Below are 20622 nucleotides of genomic sequence, written 5' to 3' on the forward strand. Positions count from 1 at the left end.
CCCAGGGCGGGCGGGCCGCGGGCGGGAAGGAGCGCGCTGACGCCCCCGCCGCCAGGGCCCACGGTGCTGGAGATGTTCAACACGCTGCTGCGGCAGCTGCGGCTCAGCATCGACTACGCGCTGACCGGGAGCTACGACGGCGCCATGAGCCTGGGCACCAAGATCATCAAGGAGCACGAGGAGCGCATGTTCCAGGAGGCCGTCATCAAGACGATCGGTGGGAGGGGCGGCGGGCCTGAGGGCGGGGGGGCGGGCCCGAGGGGGCGGGGCGGGCCCGGGTGGGCGGGGCCTGAGGGCGGGAGGTGGGCCCGAGGGGCGGGGCGGGCCCGGGTGGGCGGGGCCTGAGGGCGGGGGCGGGCCCGAGGGGGCGGGGCGGGGGCGGGGCGGGAGGCGGGTCCGAGGGGCGGGGCGGGGCCTGAGGGCGGGGAGGCGGGTCCGGGGAGGGCGGGGCCTGAGGGCGGGGAGGCGGGCCCGAGGGCGGGGCGGGGCTACTAGGAGGGCGGGGCCTGAGGGCGGGGAGGCGGACCCGGGTGGGCGGGGCTGCTAGGAGGGCGTGGCCTGGGGGCGGGGAGGCGGGGCAAGTAGGCGGGGCTGCTAGGCGGGCGGGGAGGCGGGCCCGAGGGGGCGGGGCGGGCCCGGGTGGGCGGGGCTACTCGGAGGGCGGGGCCTGCGGGCGGGGAGGCGGGGCGGGGCTAGTACGAGGGCGGGGCCTGAGGGCGGGAGGCGGGCCGGGGCGGGGAGGCGGGGCTACTCGGAAGGCGGGGCCTGAGGGCAGGGAGGCGGGCCCGAGAGGGGCTGGTGGGCGGGGCTACTAGGAGGGCGGGAAGGCGGGCCCGAGTGGGGCGGGGCGGGGCAGGCCCGGGGTGGGCGGGGCTACTAGGAGGGCGGGGCCTGAGGGCGGAGGGAGAAGGTCCCGAGTGGGTTGGAGGCGGGGCCTGAGGATGGAGGCGGCCCCGATCGGGGAATGGGGCGGGGCCAAGTGAGATGTGAGCGGTGCTACTTGGAGGGGGGGTCCTAAGGGCAGAGACAGTCTCCATGGGGGCTGAAGGAGGGTCCCAGGGAGAGGTGGGCAGGGCTACTTGGAGCGGCGGGGCCTGCGGGTGGAGCCGGTCCCAATTGGGCTGGGGGCATGGCCTAGGGATGTTGGGCGTGGCTGTCTGGAGGGCGGGGCCTGAGGGGTCCAGGGGAAAGGGGCGGGGCCTGGGCCTGAGAGGAAAAGGATGGGAGGGTAGGATTCCCACTAAGGTGTCAGTTGTAGGAGTGTCAGACATACTGATTGATGGACATTGAGGCAGGGGGAATTGGAGTCAGTCTCGGGCAGGTCTTCTGAGCGCAAAACAACCTGAATGAGTTTCCCAGCCTGGACTGTCCAGAAGCTTCCCTGTCCCGCATGGTGGTGCATGTCTGTAATCCCAGGACTTGGGAGGCTGAGACAGGTTGCATGGCAAGTTCGAGGCCAGCCTCAGCAACTTAGCAAGACTCTAGTCACTTAGTGAGGCCCTGTCGCAAAATAAAAAGTAAAAAGGGCTGGGGCTGTAGCTCAGAGGTAGAATGCCAGAACGCTGTTGGGTTCAAACCCCAGTATGAAGGGAAGGAAAAAAAGGGAGGGAGGGAAGAAGAAAGGAAGGGAGGGAGGGTTCTCCCGTGTCCTGGTCCTCATTAGCCCCTGATGCCTCCATGTTTGGGAGGCTGGAGGGGAGGTAGGACTAAGGGAGAGAGGAGGAAGTGAAGAGGGAGGGAGAGGCGAGGAATAGTGTAGGTGCACCTGCCCTTGGAGAAGAGCTCAGGGTGTGAGGCGCCTCCCTGTCCTAGCGAATGTTCTGGTTCTGTGCCTCCCAACCGCTGTGTGCGGTAGACGAGGCCGACTGACACGCCCTGGAGTGTGTGGAGGCAAGCCTTGCCCAGGGCTCACAGCCACCAGTGAGGGACCCGGGCCCAGCCGCACCACTCACTCCACCCCACCCCATCCCAGGAAAGGAGCCAGGACCTTAACCTGGACCCCAGCAGTCAGAGGGACCTGGCGAGCCCTCAGAGCCTGAGTCCCTTTCCTGGAGAGGCAAGATGAGGCCCAGGCCACACAGGCAGTTTCTCTCTCTGGGTCTGAATGGCCTCTGGGGAGCGGCGGCCTCACTCTGCAGCGGCAGAGCCAGGAGCTGCCCGCCGGCCTCCCAGGCCAGCGCTGTCCACCATCCCTCCCCGCAGGCTCCTTCGCCAGCACGCTGCCCACTTACCAACGCTCCGAGGTGATCCTCTTCATCATGAGCAAGGTCCCGCTGCCGTCCCTGCACCACCCCGTGGAGACCGGGAGGACGGGGTGAGCCTGCCACCTCTCCCGACCTAGACCCCCCCCCCCCCGCTTCCCTCCTTTATCCGCCTCAGCTTCCTTGGCTCTGCCCTCTTCTACTTCCAAAGCCCTCAGTAGCCTTAAGTGGGGCCCTTGGGTCCCCACAACAGCTTCCCAGGCTGCCCCACAGGACTACCCTCGTCCCCCTGGTAAGAGGCAGCCATTTATTTCCTGGGTGTGGAAGCCACTGGGTAAGCAACAGGGTGGGCTTCATTGGAAAACTCATCCGAGGGACAACCCAGCAGGCAGGTGTGGGGACGTCGGTCCACGTCACCATCCTGGTGAGCGTGTGTCTCTGGTCTGCAGGGAGAACCGGAACCGGCTGACCCAGATTATGCTGCTGAAATCCCTCCTTCAGGTGAGCCTCTCTCATCCCCCATGTGCTCTGCCTGCTCAGGGCAGCTCCTTGCCCAGAACCAAGAGAAGGCCGCCATGTACGGTCATGCCGGGTGCGTACTGCACAAGCGAGCCCAGGCACAAGGCCGACTGAGGAGCTGAAATCCACTCCCTGCCAAGCTGGGCCCTTAGCACTGGCTCCAGTTCCCAGAGCAGGCTGGAGACTTGTCTCTGATTCTCTCAGAGGCTCCCTATCATTACTGATAGCCCTGTTTTGAGGTGGAATCTGTCGTTTCCTTCTCTGTCTCCTTCCTGGCATGTTCCCGGTCCTGTCCCCCAGGGTCTCTCCTCTGGCATTGTACCATCTCACCTCCCAGCCACCAGCTTTCCCCTTGGTGGTGTTTTTTGTGCCTCTTGTTTATATCTTTGTAGCCATCACTGGAGTCAGAATCCGTCATTCTCAAACACCTTTCCCCTGGCCACCTAGTTAAGATAAGTTCCCTGGAGATCCTGGGCGGTCCGTCACAGTGAGGGTCTCCACTCTGCGTTTGCGATAAGCTCCCAGGTATTCCTATACCCAACTCTGGCCTAAACTCTGGACATGTCACAACTCAAGTATTCTCATATTTGCTTGTATCCCCACCACTTTCAACTGTCATAAACACAACCACAAGCCGGGCGTGGTGGCGCACGCTTGTAATCCCAGTACTTGGGAGGCTGAGGCAGGAGGATCACAGGTTCACGGCCAGCCTCAGCTACTAATGAGACCCTCCACAACTTAGTGAGACCCTTTTTTCAAAATAAAGAATAAAAAATAATAGTACTGGGGTTGTAGCTTGGAGATAGAATGACCCTGGGTTCCATCCCCAGTACTACACACACACACACACACACACACACACACACACACACACACATATAAATAAGTAAATAAATAAATAAGTAAATAAATAAATATATAAGCCAGGCGTAGTGGTGCATGTTTGTAATCCCAGCATTTAGGAGGCTGGGATTACAGGCAGCCTCAGCTACTTAGTGAGGGCCTCTGCAATTTAGTGAGACCCTGTTTCAAAATAAAGAATAAAAAAAAAATTTAGGCTAGGGATGTAGCTCGGAGGTAGAATACTCCGGAGTTCCATCCCAATACTGAAAATAAAAATAAAAATTAAATAAATAAATACAGCCACAATAAGAATTTTCTAGAAATGCTGTTACCCAGGCATCTCGCTGTTTCAGAGCAGGACTGGTTGTTCAGTGCATGATCACCCACACTGCAGCCTTTTCAGACAGAGGATGGAAGGTCTCCAGCACCCTTTCCCTCCCTGACGCCCCGTTCACTGCTCAGCCCTGGACTCTGTGGCAGCCAAGCCGGGCTGGACAGACCCGCCCCTTCCAGAAGAGTCCTCCCTTCCCTTCTCGTGTGTGTGTGTGTGTGTGTGTGTGTGTGTGTGTGTGTGTGTGTCTGTGTGTCTGTGTGTCTGTGTGTGTGTCTGTGTGTGTGTCTGTGTGTGTCTGTGTGTGAGCGCACACACACATACACACTCATGCTCTATTGGGGATATAACCTAGAGGCATTCTACCTCTGAGTCACACCCCCAGCCCTATTTTATTATTTTGTTTTGAAACAAGGTCTTGCGAGGTTGCTGAGAGTCTAGCTCAACTGCTGAGGCTGAACCTGCAACCTCCCATCTGAGCCTCCTAAGTACCATGACTGCAGGTGTGGCCAGCCCGGCCACCACTGTGCTTCTATGAAGCCCTTTTGCTCTGACACTGCCCACGTCTGGTCACTTCTCTATCTCCCGGCCTCCACGCTCCCACCGTTTCCCTGCCGAGTTCCCCTGGTTGGTCTGTTGCCAGCATCTTATTAAGGTGGCGGTTTGGGGCACACACATCCCCCTCCAGGGAGCACCCATGACCGCTGCTGATGTTGGGCTGCATCCTTCCGTTGCTCTGCAGTAGGGACTTGACAGTCAGTGGGCTGTGGTGCCGTTGGGTGCTCTGACTCCTTACACGCGTGCCTTATGAATGCCAACCGACTCTGCTGGTCAGAGGCCCCGTTTCTGTTGTTCTAGAAGAGATACAGCCAGCGTGGCCTGTCTGAACCACTCTTGTTGTCATGTGTGTGTGTCCAGCTGCAAGTCCTTTCTCTGTGAGTTCTTTTGACAATCTGTACTTTTTTGTTGTTGTTGTTTGGTATTAGAGATTGAACCCAGGGCATTCTACCTCTGAGCTATACCCCCCCCCAGTCCTTTTTATCTTCTTTCCTTTCTTTCCTTCTTCCTTTCTTTCTTTCTCTTTCTTTCTTTCTTTCTTTCTTTCTTTCTTTCTTTCTTTCTTTCTTTCTGTTTTGTTTTCTTTTGCAGTACTGGAGATGGAACACAGAGGCAGTCTATCTCTGAGCTACACCCCCAGCCCTATTTTTTATTCTTTATTTTGAAACAGGGTCTCACTGAGTTGCAAAGGGATCACTAAATAGCTGAGGCTGTCTGTGAACCGCGATCCTCCTGTCTCAGCCTCCCAAATTCTGGGATTACAAGTATGTGCCACTACATCTAGCTTCTTTTTTTTTTTAAACAGGGTCTCACGCCGGGCATGGTGGCGCACGCTTGTAATCTCCGTGCTTGGGAGGCAGAGACAGGAGGATCATGCAGGTTCAAAGCCAGCCTTGCTGGCTTAAGAGACCCTGTTTCCAAATTTAAAAATAGTATAAAATAGGTCTGGGAGTACAGCCTGGAGGTAGAAGGGTTTCCAGAAACCCCAGTACCACAAAAAAAAAAAAAAGCACAGGGTATCACCAAGTTGCTGACAGTCTCTCTAAGTTGCTGAGGCTAACGCCAAATATGTGATCCTCCTGTCTCAGCTTCCCAAGTACCAGCGTGACGGGCACATGTCACCATACCCAGCCTGTCCATACTGGCTGTTTTTATGGTACTGAGAATCAAACCCAGGGGCATTCTACCTCTAAGCTGTAACTCCAGCCCTTTTTATTTTTATTTTGAAACAGGTTCTCACTAAGTCCCTGAGGGCCTCACTGTGTTGCTAAGGCTGATCACAAATCTTCCAGTCTCAGCCTCCCAAGTATTGGCAGTGCAAGTGTGCACCACTATCCCTGGCTCTGTCCAGGAACAATTGTAATTAATACAATGTAATAATACAATAATTGTAATAATACAATGAAGCATTGTATTCATCCCTTGCTTGCTTTTAACACACAGTCTCCCTGCGCACTCTCCCTGTCCCTCCATGTCTGCTGAGCTGCACCAAGTAGGTTGTGTAAGTGGATGTTGCAGTGTTCAAAAGAGTCGCCTGTGGCATCCAGGGCCTGGAAGGTCAGGGAGGGGACGCTGGACTGGGAGATGTCTAAAGAGGATGGAGGCTTTGGACCCAATTTCTGCTGGCTGCTCCTCCATCTTCTCGCTGCACCCAAGGGTGACATTGTTCCCAAGCACCCCTGTCCCGGGCTCTCTTGCAGGTATCCATAGGTTTCCAGTGCAACAACATGATGTCAGCCCTGCCCAGCAACTTCCTCGACCGCCTTCTCTCCACTGCCCTCATGGAGGATGCAGAAATCCGTCTCTTTGTTCTAGAGATTCTCATCAGTTTCATTGATCGTCATGGCAACCGCCACAAGTTCTCTACCATCAGGTGAACCTGGGGTCCCTCCTCTAGTTGACCTGTGCGGGGGAGAGGACTCCCAGTGGGCCCTGCCCTCTTGGCCAGCAGCCCCACGCCCAGGTGGGAAGACAGTGAGCTCCGCGGGGGAGTCATCACTCACCTGGACCCTGGTCCTGCAAGGGGAGGAGGAACCAGAGGGGCCTGCGGGGTTGACGAGATTTGGGAGATAAAGAGAAGGTCCCATAAGGAGCTTTCAGGTGAAGGGAAGAAGAAGATGTAGGTTATTAGGAGAAACTGAGAGGACTTGGAATAAGGGGAAGAGAAGAAGAACCAGGATCAAAGATTTAGGAGAAAGGAATACTAACTTAAGACCAAGAACTGGGGCCAGGGAACACCGGGCGGCTTTGGTACCAACTCACAGCGCTGGGCATGAAGCCCGGTGATGCTGTGTGAGCTCGGGCTAGCCCCACACCAGGGCTGAAGGCCTTTCTGTCCCCTGCAGCACCCTCAGTGACATCTCAGCCCTAAAGCTAAAGGTGGACAAGTGCTCCCGACAGGACACCGTCTTCATGAAGAAGGTAAGCAAGTGGGCCTGTGCACCCCAACCTTCCACCCTCTGAGTCACTGCCCGCCACGGCCCCCCGCAGCCTGCCTGGGCCCTCTGCGATGCCCTTGGTCAGGTTAACCAGCTGCCTCCTTGGCAGGGCCGGCCAAGGCCTAAACCAGAAACCCCTCACCCTCCCATGACTAGTCCAGGCCACTAGCCACGTTCAGCTCCTGAAACTGGGATTGGTTGCTGATATCCATGGGGCCCGTCATCCCTAAACATGGTCCCCCATGTGATCTCTTCCACTGGGTCCATTTTAAAGGCATTCCCTCCCTGGGGCTGGAGGTGGGACACACACGCCGCCATGCCCCCTTCAGATCGGTCTTCCTCCTTGTTCTCCTGGTCCCTCCTGTCCCCAGCACTCCCAGCAGCTCTACAGGCACATCTACCTGAGCTGTAAGGACGAGACCAACGTGCAGAAGCACTACGAGGCCCTGTACGGCCTGCTGGCGCTCATCAGCATCGAGCTGGCCAACGAGGAGGTGGTGGTGGACCTCATCCGCCTGGTGCTGGCCGTGCAGGTGGGACACACGCGCAGGATCATGGGCAGGGCACCCGTTCAGCCAAGCACTGATAGGAGTCCTGCGTGGCAGTCGGGGACTGGAAATACTGTACTCTTGGTTGGCCATTCCTCCACGAAACCCCACACCTTGGTCTTGTTTGGGGACCCGGGAGGTTGCTGAATTCATGGGAGTGGTTCATCCTGGAGTTAAAGGAGACCTAGGGAACAGGGTCCTTGGGAAGCGCCCCGCGGCCCCTAGTATCTCAAGTCCCCTCCGGCTCTGTGTAAGGCTCCAGCATTTCCCTAGAAGTGTTCCCAAGCTCTGCGCCATCCTAAAACAAACATGTCTAAAGATCCCCTGCTTCTCACGCTTAGTTGTTTCTTAGAATTGCCTTGTGTGCTTATTATAAAATACATTTTCAGCCGGGCGTGGTGGCACACGCTTGTAATCCCAGCATTCAGGAGGCTGAGACCGGAGAATCGTGGTTCGCGGACAGCCTCAGATACTTAGTGAGGCCCTCTGCAACTTAGTGAGACCCTGTTTCAAAATAAAGAATAAAAAATAGGGCTGGGGGTGTAGCTCGGAGGTCAAATGCCCCCTGGGTTCCACCCCTAGACCCGCAAAAATAAATAAATAAATAAAAATACATATTCAGCCAGACATGGTAGCGTACCCTTGTAATCCCAGCATTCGGGAGGCTGAGACAGGAGGATCGCGGCTGAGACAGCCTCAGCTATTTAGCGAGGCCCTTTGCAACTCAGTGAGACCCTGTTTCAAAGTAAAGAATAAAAAATAGGGCTGGGAGTATAGCTTGGAGGTAGAATGTCCCTGGGTTCCATCCCTAGTTCTGCAAAAACAAAACAAAACTCCAGAACTCTGTGTTGTTGCAGGACGTGGCCCAAGTCAATGAAGAGAACTTGCCTGTGTACAACCGCTGTGCGCTTTACGCCCTGGGCGCTGCCTACCTGAACCTCATCAGCCAGCTCACCACGGTGCCCGCCTTCTGCCAGCACATCCACGAGGTCAGTGCCCTCGCCCCGTGGCTCGGGAGGCCTCCGTGGGGCCTCCCAGGACCCGCTCGTCCTCAGTGCATTAGCACTGTGCTTACTCTTGGGCCCTGAAGGGAGAAGGAGGGAGGTGAGAAGTTAGAGCCGGGAGGGTCAGGAAAGGAACGTCCTGTACCTGGTCCTGCCCCCTGCCCCGCCCAGCTCATGGAACACGTAGCCCTCAGATCACCATTTAATAGAATGGCCAATCGCGAAATTTCTCAAGTGCCACAAAAGCCACATGAGTAGGATGTTCAGCATCCATTGGCTCTCGGGCAGGTTACCTAGGAAGCATTTCCCACATTCGCCTCGTCGATTTCCTTTTCTTTTCCTTTGCTGAACATTTTTTTTTAAGCCGCGCTCCAGCCAGCCGTGAAGGTACACGCTTTGTCATCCCAGTACTTGGGAGGCTGAGGTAGGAGGATCGCAGGTTCGAGGACAGCTCCATCGATGTAGTGACACTCTTAGCAACTTAGCCAGACTCTGTTTAAAAAATAAAATAAAAATGGCCGAGGGTGTAGCTTGGAGGTAGAAAGCCTCTCAGTTCAATCCCCAGGACTGCAAAAATAAATAAATAAATAAATAAATAAATAAATAAATAAATAAAGCTGGGCGTGGTGGTGCACACTTGTAATCTCAGTATTTGGGGGGCCGAGACAGGAGGATCGCAGCTTCGAAGCCAGCCTCAGCAACTTAGCGAGACCCCGTTTTCAAATACAAAATAAAATAGGGCTGGGGGTGTAGAGGTAGAATACTCCTGAGTTCCATCCGCAGAACAAAAAATAGATGATGATGATGATAGATAAATAGGTAATAGATAGATGGTAGATAGCTGGATGGATGATAGGTAGGGCTGGGGTGTAGCTCAGGTTAATGCCCCTGGGTTCAATCCTCCATACCACACCAAAAAAAAAAAAAAAAAAAAAGGAAAGAAAGAGAAAAGTCCCAGCTGTCTTACGCCTTACATATATCACTATTTTGGCTAAAAAACAAAACAACGATGACAAAAATCCAAACATGGGCTCTTCTCCCCATGGCCGTTATGCTAGTCGTATACCTCATTCATGTTTTTGCCTCCCTTGGTAATATCTGTTGCCTTGTTTATAGTCATATATTCTCAATTGTTACATAAGTTTTTTTTTTTTTTTTTTTTTGGTGGTACTGGGGTTCCTGGAAGCCCTTCTACCTCCGGGCTACACTCCCAGACCTATTTTTACATTTTTATATTTGGAAACAGGGTCTCCTAAGCCAACACGCTCGGCTGGCTTCGAACCTGCACGATCCTCCTGTCTCTGCCTCCCAAGCGCGGGGATTACAAGCGTGCGCCACCACGCCCGGCGACATAAGATCTTTTAAAATGTGCTGAAGTATTCAAAGGTAGATGCCCAGGATGAACTTTAAAATGCACTAGTGCCGGGCGTGGTGGCGCACGCTTGTAATCCCAGCATTTGGGAGGCCGAGGCAGGAGGATCGCGCGGGTTTGAAGCCAGCCCCAGCTACTGAGTGAGGCCCTGTGCAACTTAGTTTCAAAATAAAACAATAAAAAATAGGGCTGGGAGTGTCGCTTGGAGGTAGAATGGCCCTGGTTTCCATCCCCAGTACCGCAAAAATAAACAAATCAAAAATAAAAAGGAGGCTCCATACATGCTCCCCGAGAAGGCGCTAGCAAAACAAAATAAAGGACAAGCTCCAGGTCTCCACTGTTCCGGGCCGGCTGGGACCTGGGCAAAGGTGCCGTGTCACTGTGTCAGAGACAACCCCAAGGGACTTGGGCCCTCCCGCCTCTGGGCGATAAGGGAGAGCGTGGGGGCCGCAGACATCCTCTTTGCTGGACGTGGCGGGCCCGTGGCCGGCCCTCCTGCATTTTCACCTTTCTGCCAAAAACATCCAGAACATGCCCAAGGAAGCCGGAGATGTCTTTGTTCATCAGGACGTTTCTGCATGCCCAGGTTGAGGACCCGGCACGACCCATATCCTGTGTGTATGTGTTTGAGTAGAAAGCACAGGAGCGGGGCTCCAGAGAGAAGCGCCTGTGCGTGGAGGGCCCTGGGTGCGGCGTGCCCCCAGCCGGCCTCCCGGGCTCCTGTGCTGCCCCGAGGGCCGCCGCGGATCTGGGTTTCTCCCTGAGAAGTCTGCAGAGAGGCCTCTGGAGGGCCTGGACACTGAGCCCGGGTGGCTGCCCTTTCTGTTGCCCGCGCTGAGCTCCCTCACCCGCCAGACCCCGCTCTCATCATTCGATTCCTCCCAACTTCAGGTGATCGAGACCAGGAAGAAGGAGGCTCCGTACATGCTCCCTGAGGATGTGTTTGTGGAGAGACCCAGGTGAGGAACGGAGGGCAGGGCAGGAGACTAGGAGGTGGGCAGCCTGAGGCCAGCAGAGGATGTACATAAACCAGGAAGCTTAGGCTGCTGTGGAATCCAGGAAGGAGGCGGAGGCTGCCTGTGTGGGAATCCTGGACAGCTGGCCCTGGTCACAGGACTCTAACTGTGCCAGTATTGGGAAGAGGCATCAAAACGTATTAATGTGCCGGTATTGGAAAATTGCTTTGATAATTTCCAAAGTGTAAAATATAGTCAGAGTTTAGGTGCTTAGGTGCTGTGCTAGCACTCAGACAGGGAGGGGGCCGCGGCAATTACAATGCAGAGTTCCTCTCTGTCTTTGCCCTTCATTCTAATCTTTAACCTATAGTAAAAGCCTTAGAGTCAACGGAAGCCATTAGCCCTAAAACTACAATAGAGGCAACCGGTGCCTCTGTTTACCTCCTCTCCTCTGGGATCCGGCTTGGGCCTCGGAAAGGTAAACTTTGTGTGCTTGTGTGCAGCTTCACACCTAGTTGATGAGCAACCAATACTGCCCAATACAATAGAGCCGAGGGCCAGGTCGATTCTTGACCCTTGCACTTGGGAAGTGTACTGTCCGGAGACAAAGAGGCACCACCTGGCTAAGGAATAGTATAAGTAACTAGCCCATTGCCTTGGTAACGCTGATGAGAAAGATACCAATACAAAATCTATTTAAGGGTTGAGGTCCCCAAAAGGGGCTGGAGTTCCATTTTCGGGCTCCCCAGCTTGTGGGTCAGCATGCTACTTTTTCTCTTCTCTATTTCCTAGTGATTTTGTAATAAAGATTTGTTAAAGCTGCACTGAGCAGCCCGTTAATTTTTCTATTCAACCAACCTTAGTTGAATAAAAAAAAGAAGCCCACCATTTCAAATTGTAACACTAACCCCTACCCTGACGGCCTCTGGGAGGTGTGGCCAGACCCGTGAGGAGTGCATCCTGGGGGAGTCCTTCCTGACTGCCACTGCCGTCCATCCAGGTGATTCACAGACTGCCTGTGGGCTGAGGTGGCTTCAGCCGCAGACAAACTCAAGGGAAAGATGTTTTGAAACAACACGCTGTCCAGCAATAGGGAGGAGTTTTATAAACTATGGCAAATCAACACCCTCATAAATAACGTCAGTGATGTTTTCCGAGAATATTTAGTGAAGATTTTAGGAAATCTTCACTATATAATAGGTGGGTAAAATAGATCACAGAGCTAGGCGTGGTGGCATACAGCAGTAATTCCAGTACTTGGGAGGCTGAGACAAGAGGATCACAGATTTGAGGATGGCCTCAGCCACTTAGAAAGACTGTGTTTCAAAATTAAAAAATAAATAAAAAGGGCCACCTGGAACTTGGGAAGCTAAGTCAGGAGGATTGCAAGTTCAAGGACAGCCTCAGAAAATAGACTCCCATCAATCTAGTGAGACCCTGTTTCAAAATAAAAATAGGGCTGGGTGTAGCTTGGAGGTAGAATGCCCCTGGGTTCCATCCCCAGTACCGCAAAGAATAAAATAAAATATTATAAATAAATGAAATATGCCGGGTGTGGTGGCACACGCTTGTAATCCCAGTATTCGGTTGGCAGAGACCAGAGGATCGTGGTTGGCAGACAGCCTCAGCTACTTAGTGAGGCCCCTTGCAACTCAGTGAGACCCTGTTTCAAAAATAAAGAATAAAAAATTAGAGTTGGGGGTGTCTCTCAGAGGTAGAATGCACCTGGGCTCCATCCCCAGTACTGCAATAAATAAATAAATAAATAAATAAATAAATAAATAAATAAAATGCAAGCTGAGCATGGTGGTGGATGCCTGTAACTCCAGTACGATAACGTCCTGAGACAAGATGATCTCAGGTTCGCAGCCAGTCTCAACTACTTAGTGAGGCCCTCTGAAACTTAGGAAGACCCTGTTTCAAAATTAAGAATAAAAACTAGGGCTGGGGTTATAGCTTGGAGGTAGAATGCCCCTGGGTTCAACCCCTAGTACTGCAAAAAAAAAATAATAAATAAAATAAAATACAAAGGTCTGGGGGTGTAGCTCGGAGGCAGAATGCCCCTGGCCCCATCCCAGTGCCATAAATAAATACATAAGCCACAGCCGGGCGTGGTGGCGCACGCTTGTAATCCCCGCGCTTGGGAGGCAGAGACAGGAGGATCGCGCAGGTTCGAAGCCAGCCACGGGCGCTGGCTTAGGAGACCCTGTTTCCAAAATAAAAATGCAAAAATAGGTCTGGGAGTGTAGCCCCGAGGTAGAAGGGCTTCCAGGAACCCCAGTACCGCCAAAAATAAAAATAAATAAATACATAAGCCACAGAACAGCGTGTTGGGGCAGGGGACGTTCGGCTGAGAACAGTGCACAAATGTGACGAGCGGAGATCCCTGGAAACCGGACCGTGGGTGACTTTCTCTCCCTTTTGCTTCTCTGCCATTCTGCATAATGAATGTGACTCTTGCAAGAAGGAAAGTGGTCAGGGACTCCTTGCAGGTACCCACAGGTCCATCTCGCCTCTTCCCTCCCTCTGTCACTCAGACTGTCTCCAAATCTCGACGGCGTGGTGATCGAGTTCCTCTTCCGCCAGAGCAAGATCAGTGAAGTCCTGGGGGGCAGCGGCTACAATTCCGACAGGCTCTGCCTGCCCTACATCCCTCAGCTGACAGGTAACGCCGGCGTGCAGGGAGCCCAGCCCGCCTCTGCCTTCCCTTGCTCAGCTGAGGGCCCGAGGGTACAGGAATCATGCGTCCTTTGGTCACCTTCCGAGGGATCTCGGATGCTGCACAAGAGCTGAAAGACATAGCAGAAGTTATAGTGATTTTCCTTTTCCTCCTCAGCGCAAGAGGATCTAGGAAGTAGCTGGCCCATGAAATAGCCTGGCCTTTGGCAGGGGAGTCCACTGTGCCTGAAAGAGAATGTGTAGGCTACAGAAGCAGAGACCCAGTTGGAGATCATTTACGGCCTAAAAAAAACCTTAGATTGCTGGGCATCCCTGAGTGTCAGCTTCCTCCACTGTGAAATACCTGCCATGGAGGGTTGATGGGTGAGATCTCTGAGGCCATGAGACAGCACACGCGATACAGTACAGGGATGAAAGCGCGCGGACGCTGTTCTCAGGCAGCGCACGTGCCAGCTGGGATGTGCCTCTGGCCATGAGCAGCTTCTTTATTTTCATCACTGTTTGCGAAATCTTAGCCCAAAGGAGCAAAGCCACCACCCTAAGATGGGTAGAGGAAGCCCACGGCACTGGAAGCTTCTTTAAGCTCTGGGTGTAGCCCAAGAGAGAGCCCTAGAGGGCTGCGGGTAAAGGCAGAGGGGCCGGGGGCTCGAGCCTGGCTCTCAGGGCTGGAAACTCCAGCCTTAGGGCTCTTCTCTTCCAGATGAGGACCGCTTATCCAAGAGGAAGAGCATTGGAGAGACGATTTCCCTGCAGGTGGAGGTGGAATCAAGAAATAGCCCGGAGAAGGAGGAGGTGAGTATCCTCGTCACTGCCCGTGGAGCTCCTAGATGCCCAGTGCGCCAGGCCCTCCTAACAGGAGCCTTGAAGGTGACGTGGAAATTAGATTCTCAAGTAAACACACTTTCTTGCCACCTCTTTGTGTGTGTGTGTGTGTGTGTGTGTGTGTGTGTGTGTGTGTAAAATATTTATATATATACACACACATATATATATGGCATTTATATCTGGAAAAAATATTAGTGTTCCCTCTAGTCCCATGAGAATGTCACAAAAATCACTCTTAAAAGGCTTGCTGAAGCTGGGCATGGTGGCATGTGCCTGTAATCGTAGTACTTGGGAGGCTGAGACAGGAGGATGGCAGGTTTGTGGCCAGGCTCAGCAGCTTAGTGAGGCCTTCAGCAACTTACAGAGACCCTGTTTCCAAGTAAAAAATAAATAAATAAAATGCAACTTATTGAGACCTTGTTTCAAAATAAAGAATAAGCCAGGCATGGTGGTGCACACTTATAATCCCGGCATTCAGAAGGCCGAGACTGGAGAATCATGGTTCACGGCCAGCCTCAGCTACTTAGTGAGGCCCTCTGCAACTTAGTGAGAGCCTGTTTTAAATTAAAGAATAAGGCCGGGCGTGGTGGCGCACGCTTGTAATCCCCGCGCTTGGGAGGCTGAGACAGGAGGATCGCGCAGGTTCGAAGCCAGCTGCGCGCGCTGGCTTAGGAGACCCTGTTTCCAAATAAAAATGTAAAAATAGGTCTGGGAGTGTAGCCCGGAGATAGAAGGGCTTCCAGGAACCCCAGTACCACCAAAAAAATAAAAAATAAAAAAATATAAATAAATAAATAAATAAATAAAAGAATAAAAAATAGGGCTGGGGGTATAGCTTGGAGGTAAAATGCCCCTGGGTTTCATCTTTAGTAACACACACACACACACACACACACACACACACACTCAAAATCTCTCTTCCTTTCATTCTCCCCTGAAGGCCATGTATATCTCATTTCTGTTCAGATTGGCATGTGATATCTGCCTGGCTGTTATCTCATTTCTTTTATTTCAGCAGACAAAGCAGAGGTACCATGAGCAAGGGAGAACAGGAAGTCTTAGTAGAAGCACCAAATTGACTCACTCTTCAAATGAGGAACGAATGGGGAGGGGAGGGGAGAGGAGTCCTGAGGCGGCCAGTGGGTTATACCTGGTGGGGATGTTTTTTTGGGGGGGTGGAAGGGTGTTTGTTTTGGTGACCACCTTGGTTAAAGGAAATTGGCTGAGTTGTGGGGGAAATTTCATGAAAAGTAAGGCCACACGTGTGGGTGGGCTGGAACAGGGCAACTCACATGGTCCTCAGGCACAGAGCGCCTGGCTTTCCTGAGTCCCTGGGGCAGTCGTCCGGGGCTGGCGCAGCGTGGAGGACAGCTTTGACACCGAGTCCTCCCCTAGATCTGATCAGAGCATGGAAGCGTCTTTGGGGTGGGGATCCGCAAAGGTTAGTCTCCTGGCTGTGCCCTCCACAGCTTCACTTATTGGACTTTCAGAACTCTGGCAGGAACTCTGATGAGGGGTAACTTAACACATCAGTGGAGGAGGTCAAACAGGGGTCCTCGGAGGCCCCTCCAGCTGGGGAGGCTGGGAACGTCCAGTGTCTCCCCTGTAGAAGTGATTCTTCCTTTCCAAGACTTGAGACCCCAGGAACTGATGAGTTAGGTGGGCGTGAAGGAGCAGGAGGAGCACTGGCCACACAGCTACCCGCTCACTGTTGCCTCTTGAGGAGGTGGATGATGACTCTGCACTGGCGTGGTCAAATCCCAGTCCTGGTGCTCGGCATTCAGAACATTTATACTTGGGGCTGGCCCTGCCCCCCGCCCCCCACAGGAAACCGCCACCATCCCACTCTTAGACTGCCCCGGGTTTCCCCCATGCCGGCCACGAGCTTGCAGTGCAGAAGGCCATGTGGGGATCGCCCTTCCTCCTGCACCGGGTGCCTCTGTGCCACCTGCTCTTCATTGCCCAGCTCGAGTCCCACTTCTCCCATTCACCTCTCTACTGTTCTTGCTCCAAGGTTCATTTTAGGTGAGACTCGGGACTCTTCCAAATCCTAACCTGATGAGTTCATTCACATCCCCGCCCGCACCCCGCTTGCTGTCCTCTGTGCCTGTCCAGGGAGCTTCCAGAGCCCCTGGTGGGGATAGGGATGAACAAAGCACACTCTTCCCAGAAGCAAAGGGACTGCAGGCAGCTGAGGAAGCCTGGGCTGCCTTGTCTCCCTCCCTTCCTCCCTCCCTCCCTCCCTTCCTTCCTTTCTTTTGTACTGGGGATGGAAGCCAGGGACATTCTACCTCCAAGCTCTTCCCCCAGCTCTATTTTTATTTTTTATTTAGAAACAGGGTCTCGCTAAATTGCTGACAGCCTCATTAAGTAGCTGAGTTAGGCCGCAAACCAGCAATCCTCCTGTCTCAGCCTCCCAAGTACTGGGATTACAAGCGTGCATTGCCACGCTCGGCTTCTCTACACCTTTCTGAGCCTTTCTGTCCCCTCTCCTTCAGCGAGTGCCCGCGGAGGAGATCACCTATGAGACCCTGAAGAAGGCCATTGGTGAGTCAGTAGCCTGAGGACCCTGGGGGGGGGGGCGCGGGGCTGGAGCTCCTGCACCAGGTTCCCCGGAGGGTGGAGTCCACGCAGTATCCCCTCCCCACCAGAGGAGCCCACCCTCTTTTCCAAGTCCCCACCCCTCCACTTCCCCATCAGTGGGGAGGACCCAGCACTAACCCAGCCCTCTGTGTCACAGTGGACAGTGTGGCCGTGGAGGAGCAGGAGCGGGAGCGGCGGAGACAGGTGGTGGAGAAATTCCAGAAGGCTCCCTTCGAGGAGATCGCGGCGCACTGCGGTGCCCGGGTAAGTGAGGCTTCACAGGGCTGTCCTCCAGAGCCAGCTGGGCCAGATCAGGGTCCAGGGCAGGGCAGAGTTTAGAAGATATTGACTATTTATTTATTTATTTATTTTGGTACTGAGGATTGAATCCAAGAGAATTCTACCTCTGAGCTACACCCCCCAGCCCTTTTATTTAATTTTATTTTTTAATTTCTGAAATAGGGTCTTGCTAAGTTGCTGAGGCTGTCCTCGAACCTGCTATCTTCCTATCTCAGCACCCCAAGTGCTGGGATTATAGGTGTGCACCACCATGCTTGTTGACCTAGACTCTTTGTCCTCCAGAAATTAGGGTTTTAATTCTAGAACAGAGACCTCTGCTGTTGCTGCCAGTGCCCTCTGCTACACCGCTTCCCCCGAGCCCAAAGGCCTGGGTGTCAGTCATCCTCTCTTTCTGACCTCACAGTTCCCATGGAAGGAAGGAGCCCAGCACCACACGGTCCAGTTGTCCACCTCATGATCATGGCAGCACATACATAAACAGCACTGACTGCACACCAGAGCAACTTTTGTTTATTAGTGTGTTTTATTCTCATGGTAACTGTAAGCTTGGTGCCATGGTGACGCCACACGATGGAGGGCTGCAGGAAGGATGTGTGGTAAGGGAAAGATGGTCAGTGCTCGCAGAGGGGCCTCTTTCAACCAGGGGACCCCAGCAAGGGGAGGAGGAGCCAAGTCTCGGAGCAGAGATTTGAAAGAGAGGCAGCCAGACAAATACAGATGCAGACCCACGTTTTGATTTGAAATTGATTAAATGCTGGGATTTTTTTTTTTTTTTTCAGAACCAGGAATGGAAACCAGGGGCATTCTCCCTCTGAACTATACCCCTCGCCCTATTTTTTATTCTTTGTTTTTAAACAGAGTCTTACTGTTGCAGAGGGCCTCACTAAGCAGCTGAGGCTGACCACAAACCGTGATCCTCTGGTCTCAGCCTCCCGAGTGCTGGGATGACGAGCACACGCCGCCACGCCCGGCCTAAATGCTGGGCTTTTTTAGCCACAGTGTCAAACTTCGTAACAGAACCATAATTGCAAACATTCAAAATCTACAATTAGCTGGACATGGTGGTGTACACCTATAACTGCAGTTCATGGGAGGCTGAGACAGGAGGATTGTAGATTCCTGGCCAGCCTCAGCAACTTAGCTAGGCCTTCCACAATTTAGGAAGATCCTGTTTCAAAATAAAAAATAAAATTGGGCTGGGAGTGTAGCTCAGAGGTAGAATGCCCCTGTGTTCAATTTCTAGGACCACACACACACACACACACACACACAAAAAAAAAAATATCTACAAGTAACTTTTGTTCCAAAGTACATGTAATTTTTACAATGTGTGTGTATGGTTATTTATTTATTTATTTATTTAGTGGTACTGGGGGTGGAACCCAGAGACTTTCTACCTCCGGGCTATACTCCCAGACCCATTTTATATTTTATTTGGAAACAGGGTCTCACTAAGCTGCTGAGAGCCTCACTAAGTAGCTAAGGCTGGTTTTGAACCTGCGCGATCCTCCTGTCTCAGCCTCCCAAGCGTGGGGATTACAAGGCGTGCGCCACCACGCCCAGCTTGGTTTTATATATATAGTTTTATGTCCTATTTATATATTTATGTGTAATAAAATACAGGTTATCCAGAGCCTATGTTATCCTAAGTTCTCATCCCACCTTGAGAGGTACACATTGCCCTCTTGGTGAGGTAGGGGTTGAGGCCCAGGTACTGGACACGTGTGAATTAAGAGCTGGCGGTAGCTCCAAGTCCTCTGGCTCCATGCCCAGCAGACCCTACTGACCTACGTTAAGAGGCAGTGGTACTGGGTGTGGTGGGGCATGCCTATGATTCCAGGACTTGGGAGACTGAGACAGGAAGATTGCAGGTTCGAGGCCAGCCTTTGCAACTTAGCGAGACTATTTCATTATAAAAATTGAAAACATAGAATGCCTCTAGACTCAAATCCCAGCACCCTGAAAAGAAGAAGAGGAAGAAGAAGAAGAAGGGGAAGGAGGAGGAGGAGGAAGAGAAGGAAGAGAAGGAGAAGGAAGAGGAGGAGGAGGAGGAGGAGGAGGAGGAGAGGAGGAAGAGGAGGAGGAGGAGGAGGAGGAGGAGGAGGAGGAGGAGGAGCTTATATACCGGGCGTGGCGGCGCACGCCTGTAATCCTAGCATTTGGGAGGCTGATACCGGAAGATCACAGTTCACGGCCAGCCTCAGCTACTTAGTGAGGCCCTCTGCAACTCAGTGAGATCCTGTTTCAAAATAAAGAATAAAAAATCAGGCTAAGGGTGTAACTTGGAGGTAGAATTCCCCTGGCTTCCATCCCCAGCACCACAAAAAAAAATAAAAGCTTGTAGAGGTCTCCCTTCTTTTCCCAACCCTCCTGCTGCCCTGGCCTTTGGGGGGGTCTCTCGCTGGTCTGATTCTACAGTCGGGACCAACAGAGAGTCCACCTGGCTGCTGCCTTCCTGTGGCTGTGTCTGCCCGCACCTCCTGCGTGTCCTTGGCTGGGATTCTGGGGCGCCCCCCTCACTCCCCTCTTTGTATCTAGGCATCACTGCTGCAGAGCAAACTCAACCAGATCTTCGAAATCACCATCCGGTAAGTGGCAGCCCCGGACTGGGCCCCGCACCTGTGGCCAATACCACTCGTCCTGAGTCCCTCTCACACCTGCCATCACCCTCCTACCCACAACCTCTGTCCCCAGGCCTGGAGTGCGCTGCCAAGTGTCCCTAGGAAATGGGGGGGGGGCTGGGCTGGCTCATGACGCCTGGAAAAGGCCCAGAGTCCTAATGTTCCAGGCTGATACTTAATTTCTAAAGCAACAGTGACACTGTAGATCCTGTGAAAAGTTGTGCTGAGCATCAGATTCTAGAACAACTTCAAAATCTGGGAGCCTGTGGCATGAAGTCTCTGTGTAAAGAGAACCCCAAGTCAGCTGGTTTGGTTGCCCAGGGGCGGGACGTCAGAGTACCCACTTCCTGCCTTTCTCCTCCATATGCTCCCCAGGCCTCCCCCAAGCCCGTCGGGGACCATCACTGCAGCCTACGGCCAGCCACAAAACCACTCCATCCCCGTGTACGAGATGAAGTTTCCCGACCTGTGTGTATACTGAATCCCAAGAGACAGAGAGGGAGCTCCTGGGAGGGCCAGGGTCTGAGGGAGGGCGTGCCCTCTCGCCCACCCCACCACACAGAAACTTAGCGGGATCTCTGAGAAACAGTCACCTTGGACGGCGACCAGCTATAGAAGGTGGAGCCCCCCTCCGGCCCCTCGAGGCTTGGAGACCCTGCTGCCTCCTCCTTGTCCTCTCTGAGGGAGATCCAGCCACCTGCCCTTCTGGAGCCAATAAGCATCTTACCTGCACCCTTTGTCTTCTCTTCTGTGTCAGTCAGGGAGGGAGAACCCTGGGGGGTCTCCAGAGAGAAGTCAAGGAGTGTTGGGCTTCCCTAGGGAGTCGTCTGTGACCCCCAGAGGA

The 20622-nt window shown here is 53.4% G+C and overlaps 1 protein-coding gene across 1 annotated transcript in view; it reads left to right on the forward strand.

Annotated features, from left to right (window-relative positions):
• Positions 1-20259, forward strand: part of EFR3B (EFR3 homolog B) — a gene marked incomplete at its 3' end in the record, with an annotated part of 46527 nt that extends 26268 nt beyond the window's left edge. Inside the window, exons 9-22 of the mRNA XM_080711590.1 lie at positions 56-217; positions 2203-2314; positions 2651-2702; positions 6153-6325; positions 6798-6873; positions 7262-7423; positions 8296-8427; positions 10706-10773; positions 13308-13435; positions 14150-14241; positions 16773-16821; positions 17015-17121; positions 19696-19745; positions 20154-20259. Of these exons, the coding sequence (XP_080567716.1) occupies positions 56-217; positions 2203-2314; positions 2651-2702; positions 6153-6325; positions 6798-6873; positions 7262-7423; positions 8296-8427; positions 10706-10773; positions 13308-13435; positions 14150-14241; positions 16773-16821; positions 17015-17121; positions 19696-19745; positions 20154-20259 (1469 nt within the window). The remainder of the gene's footprint in view (positions 1-55; positions 218-2202; positions 2315-2650; positions 2703-6152; positions 6326-6797; positions 6874-7261; positions 7424-8295; positions 8428-10705; positions 10774-13307; positions 13436-14149; positions 14242-16772; positions 16822-17014; positions 17122-19695; positions 19746-20153) is intronic.
• Positions 20260-20622: the final 363 nt, after the last annotated feature.

This window comes from Muscardinus avellanarius (genome assembly GCF_963383645.1).
Source record: "Muscardinus avellanarius genome assembly, chromosome: 15".
Classification (NCBI taxonomy): domain Eukaryota; kingdom Metazoa; phylum Chordata; class Mammalia; order Rodentia; family Gliridae; genus Muscardinus; species Muscardinus avellanarius.